This window comes from Pseudorca crassidens, chromosome 21 (genome assembly GCF_039906515.1).
Source record: "Pseudorca crassidens isolate mPseCra1 chromosome 21, mPseCra1.hap1, whole genome shotgun sequence".
NCBI lineage: Eukaryota > Metazoa > Chordata > Mammalia > Artiodactyla > Delphinidae > Pseudorca > Pseudorca crassidens.
Window position 1 is genome coordinate 8,608,206 of NC_090316.1, and position 14,433 is coordinate 8,622,638.

General features: G+C 42.2%; 1 protein-coding gene across 3 annotated transcripts in view; it reads right to left on the bottom strand.

The window, feature by feature from the left end:
- Positions 1-14,423, bottom strand: part of BAG4 (BAG cochaperone 4) — a 34,654-nt gene extending 20,231 nt beyond the window's left edge. For all 3 annotated transcript variants that reach the window (XM_067721726.1, XM_067721727.1, XM_067721725.1), the window contains exon 1: positions 14,011-14,423. In XM_067721726.1, the coding sequence (XP_067577827.1) occupies positions 14,011-14,280 (270 nt within the window). In that variant the 5' untranslated portion in view covers positions 14,281-14,423. The remainder of the gene's footprint in view (positions 1-14,010) is intronic.
- Positions 14,424-14,433: the final 10 nt, after the last annotated feature.

Sequence of the window (14,433 nt, forward strand, 5' to 3'; positions counted from 1 at the left end):
TTGTAGCCAAAAAATATTCCATTGTATACAGATATCACATTTTGCTTATCCATTCTGGGCATTTGGATTGTTGCCACTTTTTGGCTATTATGAATAATGATGCTATAAACATTCACGAATAACATTTTATGTGGACATATGTTTTCAGTTCTCTTGGCTATATACCTAGAAGCGGAATTGCTGGGTCATACAGTTAACTCTAACAATTTTAAAAACTGGCATTTGTTTTCCAAAGAAGCTGCACCATTTTATATTCCCATCAGCTAAGTATAAGGGTTCTAATTTCTCCATCTCCTCACCAATACCTGTTTTTTCCTGTGGTTTTGCTTGTTTTTATAGTCATCCTAGTGTGTGTGAAGTCATATCTCACTGTGATTTTTATCTGCAGTTCCCTGAGGACCAGTGATGTTGAGCATTTCTTCATGTGCTCATTGGCCATTTGCACACCTTCTTTAGAGAACTGTCTATTCAGATGTTTTGCCCATTTTTAAATTGGGTTATTTATATTTTTGTTGTTCAGTCTTAAGGGCTCTTTATATATTCTAGATACAAGTCCCTTTTCTGATATCTGATTTGCAAGCATTTTCTTCCTTTTCATTTTCTTGATCGTGTCCCTTGAATTATAAAAGTTCTTAATTTTGACGAAGTCCAATTTGTCTATTTTTTATTCTGTTGGTTGTGCTTTTGGCGTCTTATCTAGGAAACCATTGCCAAATCCAAAGAAATGAAGATTTATCCCTATGTTTTCTTCTAAGACTTTTATAGTTTTAGTTCTTACATTTAGGTCTATGACCTATTTTGAGTTAATTTTTTAAATATTATTTATTTTTTGGCTGCATCGGGTCTTAGCTGCGGCACGTGAGATCTTTCCCTGTGGTACACCGGCTCCTCGTTGTGGCGCATGGGCTTCTCTCTAGTTGTGGCGCACAGACTCCTCTCTAGTTGTGGGCTCCAGAGTGCATGGGCTCTGTAGTTGTGGCACTCGGGCTCTCTAGTTGTGGCACGCAGGCTCAGCTGCCCCACAGCATGTTGGATCTTAGTTCCCTGACCAGGGATCAAACTGGCGTCCACTGCATTGCAAGATGGATTCTTAACAACTGGACCACCAGGGAAGTCCCTTGAGTTAATTTTTACATATGGTGGAAGGGTCCAACTTTATTCTTTGTATGTGGCTATCCAGTTGTCATGGTACCATATGTTGTGCCATAGACTTTTCCCTCCATTGAATGGTCTTAGCATCCTTGTTAAAAACCAATTGATGGGCTTCCCTGGTGGTGCAGTGGTTAAGAATCTGCCTGCCAATGCAGGAGACACGGGTTTGAGCCCTGGTCCGGGAAGATCCCACATGCCATGGAGCAACTAAGCCTGTGTGCCACAACTACTGAGCCTGTGGTCTAGAGCCCGTGAGCCACAACAACTGAAGCCCATATGCCTAGAGCCTGTGCTCCGCAACAAGAGAAACCACTGCAATAAGAAGCCCGCGCACCGCAACGAAGAGTAGCCCCCCACGCACCACAACTAGAGAAAGCCCACGCACAGCAACGAAGACCCAATGCAGCCAAAAATAAATATAAGTAAAATAAATAAATTTTTAAAAAATCAGCTGACCATAGACACTCTCAATTCTATTCCATGTAGACATATAGGTTATGTATGCCTTTTAATTTTTTTCTTGCCCGGTTGCCCTTGCTAGAACCTTCAGTATAATACTGAATAGAAGTGGCAAGAGCAGATGTCCTTGTCTTGTTCCTGATCTTAAGGGCAAGCATCCAGTCTTTCATCATTAAATATGAGGTTGGCTGTGGGTGTTTCACAGATGTCTTTTATCAGGTTGAGGAAATTTCCTTGAATTCCTAGAGTGTTTTTATCATGAAAACGTTTTGGATTTTGCCAAATGCTTTTTCCACATCTATTGAGGTAATCATAGGGGTTTTGTTTTTTATTTGAATGATATGGTGTATTACATTAATTGATTTTCAGATATTAAACCAACCGTGCATTCCTGGAATAAATCCTATTAGGTCATGGTACATAATTCTTTTTATACATTGCTGGATTCAGTTCACTAGGGTTTTTTTGCGGATTTTTGCACATCCATATTCATAAAAGATATTGGTCTGTATTTTCTTTTCTTGTGATGTCTTTGCCTAGTTTTCCTCTCAGGGTAATAATGGCTTCACAGAATGAGTTTAGAAGTATTCTCTCCTCTTCTGTTTTTTTAGAAGAGTTTGTGAAGAATAGGTGTCAGTTCTTTAAATATTTGATAGATCCATTCAGATTTCCTATTTCTTCTTGAGTTAGTTTTGGTAGTTTGTATCTTTCTAGGAATTGTCCACTTCATCTAAGGTACCTAATTTACTGGCATACAATTAGTCATAATATTCCATTATAATCTTTTTTTATTTCTGTAAGATCAGTAGTAATGTCCCCTCTTTCATTTCTGATTCTAGTAATCTGAGTCTTCTCTCTTTTTTTTCTGGTTCAATCTAGCTAAAGGTTCATCAATTTTGTTGATCTTTTCAAAGAACCAGCCTTTAGTTGAAATGATTTCATCTATGGTTTTTCTATTCTCTATTAACTCATTTCCACTCTTATTTTCATTATTTTCTTCCTCCTGCTTGCTTTAGGTTTGGTTGGCTCATTTTTTCCAGTGTCTTGAGATGGAAGATTAGGTTCTTGATTTGAGATCATTCTTCTTTCATAATACTGGCACTTATGACTATAAATTTCCCTCTAAGCACTACTACTTTAGCTGCATCTCGTAAGTTTTGGTAATGTTATGTCTTCATTTTCGTTCATCTCAAAGTATTTTTTTATTTCCCTTTTGATTTATTCCTCGACTTGCTGGTTTTTTTAGGACTGTTTTATTTAATTTTGACATATTTATGAGTTGCCCAAAGTTTTTCGGCTATTAACTTCTAATTTCATTACATTATAGTTGGAGAACATACTCTGTATATTTCTATCCGTTTATATTTATTAATATTTGTTTTATGGCTAGTATATGGTTTATCCTGCAGAATGTTCCATGTGCACTTGAGAAGAATGTATATTCTGTTGATGAATGGAGTGTTATATAGATGTCTGGTAGGTCTAGTTGGTTTACGGTGTTGTGTACATCTTCTATTTCCTTGTTGATCTTATGTCCAGTTGTTCCATCCATTACTGAAAGTGAGGTACTGAAGTCTCTATTATTATTGAATTGTCTATTTCTCCTTTTATTTCAGTAAGCTTTTCCTTTGTGTATTTTGTTGTTAGGTACATATATATTTATAATTGTTATATCTTGCTGATGGACTGACCTTTTCATCATGTCCCTCTTTATCCCTAGTAATATATATATATATATATTTTTTTTTTTTTTTGCAGTACACGGGCCTCTCACTGTTGTGGCCTCTCCCGTTGCGGAGCACAGGCTCCGGACGCGCAGGCTCAGCGGCCATGGCTCACGGGCCCAGCCGCTCCGCGGCATGTGGGATCTTCCCGGACCGGGACACGAACCCGTGTCCCCTGCATCGGCAGGCGGACTCTCAACCACTGCGCCACCAGGGAAGCCCCCTAGTAATATTTTTTGTTTTAAAGTTTATTTTGTCTGATATTAGCATAGCCACTCCAGCTTTCCTATAGCTACAGTTTGCATATTTTTCCATCTTTTTACTTTCAAGCCATTTGTGTCTTTAAATCTGAAGTATGTCTCCTGTAGACAGCTGAGAAGGAAAAACCTCCTACTCCTACTTTTCTCCTTTATCCTCACACTGTTACCACACTCAGAACACTTCTGATACCAGATGTGGGGGCGGTTTCCCCCACACCAAGCAATTCTGCAACACCAGCTGGGTGTTCCACAATTCAACTTAATTCTGACACTTTCTATCTGGAGATAGCACCAGATTCCACCGGTTAGGGGCTCAGTCCCATGAGACTACCCACCCCTTACTTCAGATGCCAATTGCAAGTAGTAGGTCCCCAGGTTACCCACAAATTATGTCTGACTCGGCTACAGATTGGAGGTTCCCATGATCTCCTCCCTCTTGGATTTATTTGCTAGTACAGCTCAAAGACCTCAGGGAAATACTTACTTAAGTTTACCAATTTATTAAACGATATGATAAAGGATACAGATGAACAGGCAGATGAATAGATACATAGGGCAAGGTCTGGGACGGTCCTGAGCACAAGAGCTTCTGTCCCTTTGGAGTTAGCTGTGTCACCCTCCCAATATGTGAATGTGTTCACCAACCTGGAAGCTCTCTGAACCCCATACTATTGGGATTTTTATGGAGGCTTCCTCATGTAGGCATGATCAACCCCTCTCCAGTCTCTAAAGAATGGGGAATGAGGCTGAAAATTCCAAGCTTCTAATCATGAGTTGGTCTTTCTGGTGACCAGCCCTATCCAGGAGCCATCCATGAAAACACCGAGAGTTGCCTCATTAGTATAAAAGACACTCCTGTCACCCAGGAAACTCCAGTGGATATAGGAGCCCTGTGTCAGGAACCAGGTTCAGACACCAAATACTAGAACAAAAGATGTTCCTAGTGCTCTTATGACTTAGGAATTTACAAGGGTTTCAGGAGCTCTACGCCAGGAACCTGGGGCAGAGACCAATATATATATATATTTTCCCATTATCTCACACTGCATATAGTTGCATCTTCTTTTTTTCAATCCAGTCTGACAGTCTCTGTCTTTGATTGGATTGTTTAATCTATTCACACTTGATGTTATTATTGATATAGTTGGATTTACATCTGCCATTTTATTTTTCTGTTTTCTATATCTCATGTTTGGTTTTGTTCCTCTATTCTTCCTTTACTGCTTCTGCATTAAGTGAATATTTTCTAATGCAGCTTTTTAATTTCTTTAATGAGTATATATAAATATATGTATTACATAGATGTATATATATGTCGATCTTTCCTCGACCACACCTAGCTGTTAAAGCTCCACAAATTTCCAGCTAATTTCTTTACTGTTTACTTGGGACATAAATTGCTCTACAAACTGATCCAATCAAATCTGGGCTCCTTGGAAGGGACACCTCCCAAAGTCAGTGTTTGAGATGTGTTCCGACCCCAGAGGGCCCCTCCCAGCGATCTCTTTCCCTAGTTCTCTCCAGCAAACTGGCTGGCCTGCAGCCCAGTCTGTATCTGCAGTGAACCTACTGATCTCCCAAATGCCTTTCACGACACCCTCCACAGTTTTTGAGAACATCCTTTGGCTTCAGCTTCTCCATATTCTGATGCAAATAAAGTCAGTTCCTTTGGGAAAAGATTAGGAGCTACCGGTTTTACAGCCTGCGTCTGCCTCCAGATAAAATGTCTGAGCTACACTCTGCAGTTGGGCTGGGGACAATGGTGTGCTTCTCTGAGAGACACCCCTGCTTTAAAAGCTGAGCATCTGGGGGGAAAGGGCAGTAGCCTCAGACCTTCCCAGCTTGCCTTACAAGCCAGGGTAAGGGTGAGCAGAGCCCCAGTGTTCTCAGCAGTGCCCTACCCAAGGTAAAGCCTCCATTCCACAGGTAGGGACAGGGCATGGGTAGGATCCACCACTATTGGCCACACTTGCCCAGAACGTGGCCTCTGCAATAGTAGCTGGGGGCAAGATAAGCAATGTCGATGTGCTGCCCACCCAGGAGGACTGGGACCTGGGGAGCGAAGAAACTTTGTTTTATTTGCCGCTCCAGGCTAATGGAGTTTCTCTCTCACTGAGCTGGGGGTTGGGGGGTGGGAGAGGTGGAGGATGGCACAGAATCTCACTGTTCTTACCGAGTTCGAGTAAATTTTCTAAAATAAATATTTCCTCATTTGCTAAATTCCTTAAGACCATTTCTAGAGACTTTAATTTGGTTGTTTTTAAAAAATATTTTTCACCAGTTTCACTGAGGACTGGGCCCACAGAGCTCCTCATGCTGTCATGCCAGAGCGGCAACCTGGCATTATTTTGAACTTATTTTATATATTATTGTAGGATTGTACAAGTATTTGTAATTACCTTAATATTGTTAGGAACCAAAATTTTCCATACAAAAGTAATAAATACAATCTAAGAAGTAAAAATAATCTATGACATTAAATTTGAATTAACACAAATATGAACTTATTTATTTTTCTATTTTAAAATATTAATACTTATTCACAACATTGTAAATCAACTTCACTCCAACAAAATTTTTTTTAAATACTTATTTTATATAACTCTGTCCATTGAAAAGGTTTAGAAGCAATGACAACACAACAGCAATCAGCATACCTAGCACCCAAATGTAACTTCTGTACCAGTTATTAAGCTGCCGGCCCTCAGCTCCAAACACAGCATTTTGTAACTGGCTCTGAGATGCAGGACCAGGAGTCCGCAAACATTTCTCTTTGCCACTTGCTTACTATTTGGTTCTGCCAATAGGGGGCACTAGGTTAGAGGAGGGGAGAAGGGACTTGCTCCCTCCTGTTTGCTCGCCTGCTTCCCATTCCTGCCAGTGCCAGCCCAGCAAAGCCCCTCAACCTGGGGGCAGCGTCAGTCAGCAGAGTCTGCAGACTCCTGGTTTCCCGAGAACTCCCTCACAGGTACCAGCACCAGCTCGGCAGTGTCTCCTCGGTGCCAGCTATACCACGCCATTCTTCCAAGTTTCCAGGTTATACCCCCAACCTCTTCTCTTTATTCCCCAGCCCCAGGAATTGAGGCTGTTTCCTGCAGTAACTATCTTCTGTGTTACATTTTCTCTTTTTACCTTTTCAGATCTCCAATACCCACTTAACTAATTTCCTAAATCAAATTCTCTCTTTTAAAAGAACTAGTGTAGGTTCTGTTTTCCTGCCTGGATCCTGACAAATATAGCTTCTAAATAAAATTCTCCAATTAAAAAACAAAACAAAACAAAAACAAGGTTTCTTAAAAGAATGGCTGATTATAACATCTGGGCCAGACTATACAATAAGCCTGGCATATCTTGTACCAGAAATCAAAGAAGCTGTCAAAAATCAATGGGTCATGTCAAAAGGACTTAGAAGCCAAGAAGAGGGGGCTCCCATTGGCATCATATGGGATCATTTAAGCAATAAAAGAATGACAGCAACTGATTGAGACACATTCAAAATACTTAATATATGTATGTGTACACATAAATACATATATGTTATGCAAATGAGTTCATTAAATACTTTAAAAAACAGTAAGAAACACAGTTCCCTTTCTGTAATTTTAATGGGGTTTAGAGGTGAATAAAAATTAAATCTTCCATCTTATCCTAGGAGTCCTTTTTTTTTTTTTTTTTTTTTACGGTACGCGGGCCTCTCACTGTTGTGGTCTCTCCTGCTGCGGAGCACAGGCTCCGAACGCGCAGGCTCAGCGGCCATGGCTCGCGGGCCCAGCCGCTCCGCGGCATGTGGGATCTTCCCGGACCGGGGCACGAACCCACGTCCCCTGAATCGGCAGGCGGACTCTCAACCACTGCGCCACCAGGGAAGCCCTAGGAGTGTCCTTTTTTTAAAAGATGGATAAATATTTATACCTTGATTGTGGTACTGGTTACATAACCATATGCGTTTGTCAAAACTCACAGAACTACACCTTAAAAATGGTAAAATTAACAATATGTAAATATATCATAATTTTTATATAAAAAAAGAATGTCCTCAATGAAGCAGTAAAAATTATTAATTTTATTAAGTCTTAATTAAAAAGACTGCCTTTGCTTTTTTTTTTCCCCTTTTGGACAAAATGGAACAAATCTAAAAATATCCCCAGTAACAATCAAAGTCTGCAGCTCAAGGCCCTTTTAACATGACACTAATTCTATGAAATAGCGTTTGGTTTCACAGGAAGCTGGCTGAAGTTGACAGCTGTTCTATAGACCAAATTGCCAATTTTATCATGTGCCAAAGTCTCTCCAAACATTTTATGTGCTGTCTGAAACTAGACAAAGGTGATGATGTAAACTAAACAAATATGATAAAAGGTTTTCACAAGTGGGAATAATGTGAATTAAAGTTTTGATGACAAAGGAAATGTGATTAAAATTATGCAAGAACATAATAAATTTATTTACTTTCTTCTCTTTTGAGAAGAAATACCTATATCTCAGGTGAAGGCTGGAGTCAACACCTTTCATGTTTATCATAGAACTATCTAGTCCCATTTATGAAGTGGATGTATGGTTTACAAAGTCACTTGCCACCATGCCTCCAAAAAATAACCCCAGCCCAAGCAAATCTAACAGTAGAGGAATGTCAGTAGTGCTGGTACTACCAAATATCCATTTACAAGTTTGTTTATATGTTTTGTAAGAATTAGACAAAAAAAAATTATTAGAAAAATACATGACAAATTATTTTTATAGCGATATATTCCAAAATCACTAAAAAACACTTTACGCTCCTGTACTGTCCATCATCACAAATTTCTCAGCTTTAACCTCATTTGGGTCTCTTCCGTGCTTCCCTACAGTGCCTCCTTTCCCCCAGCACCTGCTTCAACATTTACCATATCAAGCTCCCAGTGTATCCCATCCCACTTCCTTTACCCTCAGATGACCTAGCCTCCTTCTTCATCAACAAGGACATCAAGAGCCAGGAACTCCTCCAATGCCCCTCTCCTACAACTCAAAGCTTCCTTTCTCCCCCTCTAGCTGTGGAAGGGGTTTCTCAGCTCTTCCTCACTTCTTAATCCACTTCTCCCCAAGCCATATTCCATCCTTTTGTTAGTATCTTTTTTCTCAATCTACTAGCTTACTCTCATCAATTAAGTCTATCTGGTCTATTGTGTCATTCAAAGCTTGTGTTTCCTTATTTATTTTCTGTATGGATGATCTATTGGTGTTAAGTGGGGTGTTAAAGTCCCCCACTATTATTTTGTTACTGTTGATTTCTGCTTACAAACATCCTCAAGCCACCTCATCCTAAAAATTCTTCCCTCAATCCTGGTTCCCAGTCAAGTGACCACCTTCTCATTTACTAACAGTTTACACCACTTCTCTTGCCATCCAAACCCCCCATTCATTACTTAAATACTGTTTTAAACTCCCACCACTACAATCAATGATACCTCTTTAATTGCCAATCCAACTGCTTCTCTCCGGTCCTCATATCACTCACCTGCAAAATAACTGTGGCCTCGCTTGGTCTGTATCACATGACGTTCTGATTTTCCTTCTATCCAAGTATTCTCGCTCAGTGTCTTCTGGGTCCTCTCTCTCTCTCACCCATCCTAGATCTCAAAGCTCTCCAATGGCAGCATAACCTGGTTCGGTAATTCACGTATGCTTCCATTTGATGACTCTCAAATCACTGTCTCCAAGCCCTGTCTCCCTCCTGAGCCCCACATCTATTGTTTTGTTCCCAGACAACAACTCCTCAACACCACAGACTCTAAAATTGGACATCAAAAAACCACAAAACAAAAACAGAAAATCACAGACGTCTCTCTAATCAATCACATACATTGCATCAAGAGCTTGGCTCTCAGTAACCACCGTCACTAACTGGCTTTCAGCAGAAATGAAATAAAGGCAGTACATAAACACTTGGCAAGTCTTTGTATTTTTTTTTAAGCTCCTCTATTAACCAATCACTAGTTCTTTTGGTACAAAACTAAACCAGGGCTTCGCTGGTGGCGCAGTGGTTAAGAATCCGCCTGTCAATGCAGGAGACACGGGTTCGAGCCCTGCTCCAGGAAGATTCTACATGCCGCGGAGCAGCTAATCCCTTGCGCCACAACTACTGAGCCTGTGCTCTAGAGCCCGTGAGCCACAACTACTGAGCCCACGTGCCACAACTACTGAAGCCCACGTGCCTAGAGCCCGTGCTCCGCAACAAGAGAAGCCACCGCAATGAGAAGCTTGTGCACCGCAACGAAGAGTAGCCACCGCTCACCACAACTAGAGAAAGCCCGCGTGCAGCAACAAACACCCAACGCAGCCAAAAATAAAATAAATAAATAAATAAATAAATTTATATATATAAAAAACTAAACCATACATATCTTCCCATAAAAACCTGTTCCTCTTCTTTGTCATTCCTATGAAATCTTTAATCCTATGAAATACTAAAAATTCAGAATTACCTTCTGTTTCTCCTGCAACCCTCACTTGCAGTTGATACACACCTTTGAAAATTTTTTGAGGGACTTCTCTGGTGGCGCAGTGGGTAAGACTCTGCACTCGCAATTCAGGGGGCCAGGGTTCAATCTCTGGTCAGGGAACTAGATCCCACATGCATGCTGCAACTAAGAGTTCACATGCCACAACTAAGGAGCTCACATGCTGCAACTAAGGAGCTGGCGAGCTGCAACTAAGGAGCCCACCTGCCACAACCAAGACCTGGTGCAGCCAAATAAATTAAAAAAAAAAAAGAAAAAAGAAAATGTCTTTCGAATCTATGTAACTTGGTTTTTTAAAATATGTTTTTCAATTATTTTTATTTATTTATTTATTTATTTATTTTTGGCTGTGTTGGGTCTTCGCTGCTGCACACAGGCTTTCTCTAGTTGCAGCGAGCGGGGGCTACTTTTCGTTGTGGTGCCCAGGCTTCTCATTGCAGTGGCTTCTCTTGTTGCAGAGCATGGGCTCTAGGCACGTGTGCTCAGTAGTTGCGGTGTACAGGCTTAGTTGCTCTGCGGCATGTGGGATCTTCCCGGACCGGGGCACGAACCCACGTCCCCTGCATTGGCAGGTGGATTCCTAACCACTGCACCACCAGGGAAGTCCCTATGTAACTTGTTTTGAAACACATCCAAAAAATAAGATAGATACATGTGATAAACATAATAAGTGCTAACCATAGAATCTAGGTGGTGGATATATTGGTTTTCACATACAATTTCAACTTTTCCAGATGTTTGAGAATTTTTATAATAAAATGTTGAAAATAAACCTGTCTACATTCAGGCATTGTTGAAACACATGCCCTTTTTGTTTCTTTTCTGACCTAATTGGGAGCCTAACTAAGCTGTCTCCCCAAACCCTCCCACTGTAGCTGTCCTCCAAGATGGCTCCCAAAGACCCCTGCCTCCTGCATTCACACGCATGTGAAGTGGCCTCCCACACTGTACTGGGGCTGGTCTCCACGACCAGTAGTATACGGCAGAAGTGATGGTGGATCACTTCCGAGCTTAGGTTAGAAGAGACTGCAGCTTCCAGCTTGCATCTCAGCACTCTCTCAGATGACTCGTTCTGGGGGAACACGTAAATCCCCCAGGGATCTGGTTAAAATGCACATTCTGATTCGGCAGGTCTGGGGCAGAGCCTGAGATACAGCATTTCCAACAAGCTCCTAGGTGATGCGTATGCTGCTAGTGTAGGAATCAAAATGCAGTGCTGCAAGTATAGCTAACAAGGTAAGAAAAGAAAGAACACAGGGAGAGGTTCTCCGTTTTTTCCCCTGCAATATTTAAATAGGTTAATATAAAGTCAAGCCTTTGTAGTGGTTCAGTGCAACATCATCTCAATACATTCAATTCTGCCGAGCAATGCTTCTCAAACATGAACGTGCATATGAATCACCTAAGGATCTCATTAAACTGCAGCAGCAGTAAGTCTGGAGCAGGAGAGATTTTGCATTTCTAACAAACCCCCAAGTGACACTGAAGCTTCTGGTCCACGGCCCACACTTTTTAAGGAGTAAGGTTTTATTTTTTTTTTTTTAATATTTATTTATTTGGATGTGCCAGGTCTTAGTTGCAGCACGTGGGATCTTTTAGTTGCAGCACATGGGATCTAGTTCCCTGACCAGGGATTGAACCCAGGTCCCTGCATTGGGAGCGTGGAGTCTTAGCCCTGGACCACCAGGGAGTTCCAAGAGTAAGGTTTTAAAAGGCTGCTACACCTTTTTTTTTTTAAGTCTGACATGTTTTATTATATAAATATGTAAAATTTACATGGTAAAAACCACAATAAAGTCAAAAGATAACGAATTTAGAAAAAAAATTTGCAACACGTGTGACAACATGTTTATCTTTTTTATTAGTTTCCTATTGCTTCATAAGAAATTATCATCCAGGGACTTCCCTGGTGGTCCAGTGGCTAAGACTCTGCGCTCCCAATGCAGGGGGCCGGATTTCGATCCCTTGTCAGGGAACGAGATCCCCCATGCCGCAACTAAAGATCCCACGTGCTGCAACTAAAACCCGATGCAGCCAAATAAATAAATAAATAAATATTTAAAATGTAAAAAAACCTATCATCCAACACTTTTCAAGTTTCAGAAACGTCACCCTGAAAGACAGACTCTTGAAATGCCCATTACACATTCCAGCTTTAAGCCCAATCCCTCCAGCACCATCACCCACCCTGTGTGCACACCTGTACTCAACCAATACCTGACAACTCCCTGCACAATGTTAAGATCTTAACTTCTCTAACCTTAACCTGAAAACACACTTTTGTTTTGATGACATAGCAAGCCCGGACAGTCGTCAGTTCAGCAGTCCTTCCCCTTTCCCTTCAAGTGAGCCTCGGTCTAGTTTGCCTACCTATACGCTAAGCATTTCATCTTTCTACTCTGTCATGGGGCTGAAGTCCCACGGCTACTTATTCCACATTTAGACAGAAATTATGGACCTTTCTTCACTATTAACCTCTCACTACATGTTTTTACTCATACAATTTTTAAAGATATACCATAAAACCCACCTTTTAAAGTGTACAATTCAATGGTCTTTAGTATATTCAGAGTTGTGCAATCATCATCATCACTAATTCCAGAACATTTTCATCTTCCCCAAAGGAAACCCCATACCTTTTATCTATCTTCCCCAATGTCCCCAGGCCCCCAGCCCCTGGCAATGACAAATCTTTGTCTCTACAGATTTGCCTATTCTGGACATTTCATATAAATGGAATCATACAGTATTTGGCCTTTGTGACTGTCTTCGTTCATGTAGCATATTTTCAAGGTGCATCCATTTGTAGAATGTCTCAGTACTTCATTCCCTTCTATGGCTAAACAATTTCATTGTATGAATATACCATATTTTATCAGTTCTTCAGTTGATGAGCATTTGGGATATTTCCCTTTTTGGCTATGATGAATAACGCTGCTATGGACATGCGTGTGCAAGTTTTCATGTGGACGTGTTTTCAGTTCTCTTGGGTGTATACCTGGGAGCAGACTTGCTGAGTAATATCCTAGCAGTATGCTTAACGTTTTGAGCAACTGCCAAAACCATTGAACCATTTTACATTCCCACCAGCAATGTTTAGAAATTTCATTATCACATTTTCAACCAATGAGGATGTTATAATTCCTGAAGCAAAGGAGACGTATGCCCCCACCGTATAACGATAATTCTCTACGAAGAATATTGCATTAACAAAACAGAAGTATATTTCTGGCACGACGACACAGAATAAAATGTTAAAGGTCCGAATATACTGAGTAAGCGAGTTAACCTTTCACAGCCAGCAGTTCTTTCACCGTAAAGTAGGAACGCTGTGATGACACGTTGCAGTCACCGTTAAGATGAAATAAAACAATCCAAGTAAAGGTGCTTTCCTACACTGATTATCCGTGATCCAATGCGGGGCAGAGCTTTAGGGGCAAAGGGCTAAATGCCCAGTTCCCTCTCCTTCCCTCACGTTCCTTCCCAGCGGGAGGGGTTGCTGAGTGACGGAGGAGGCTGCAGCCACCTCTCTCCTCGGGGAGAGCCGACCTGACGAGCCACGCAGGAAAAATTGTTAGGACTCGAAAAGCAAGAGCCGGGCCACACCAGCCCAACCTCGTCCCCAGGCAAGAGATTCGCAGCCTGCTACTCAGCTTCGCAGGTCAGCGCAGGATCTTCTTTCCTCCTTTCATGGTAAGACATTTATTATGGTTGAAGCAGAAGACGAGGGGCAAAGAGAACACAAGCAAACCACCCCCCCACCCGCGATCTTAGTCTCTGTCTCTCCAAAGACCCCCTAAGGAAAACACAGGAAACACGATTCATTACAAACTCTTGGAGGTGTATCAATCCCAATGGCCCTCACCCCCCAAAGACTACCCTGTCGGACCCCCCTGGGACAGATGGCGCAAAGCTTACCTGGTGGCCTCCTCCAGCCCGACCCGGCTCCGACCAGGCGCCTCCAGAGGGATAGTAGCCATCGCCTCCTCCGCCTTCTCCCGGCCAGGTGGGCTCAGCCGGGCCGCCCCCGCGCACTCGCCAGGAAATGGGAGGCTGGGGGGGTTCGGGGCGGGGAGGATATATGGGCGGAGGTGGGTGCACGGGCACATCTCCACCCCCAGGCCCGTAGTAGCGCCCATAAGACGGACCATCACTGGGGCCGTAGCCCGAGCGCCTCAAGGCCGACATCGGCTCCACTGCCCCCGGGCGCTTCCCGCCCCCCAAGGCCGGCCCATTGCGCAGGCGCCTGCGGGGGAGCGCGACTGGACCGCAGGGAAGGGGTGGTCGGCCGGCAACAGCCAATCCCAGGCCGGGTCCCGCCCCCTCAGCTTCCGCGTCCTG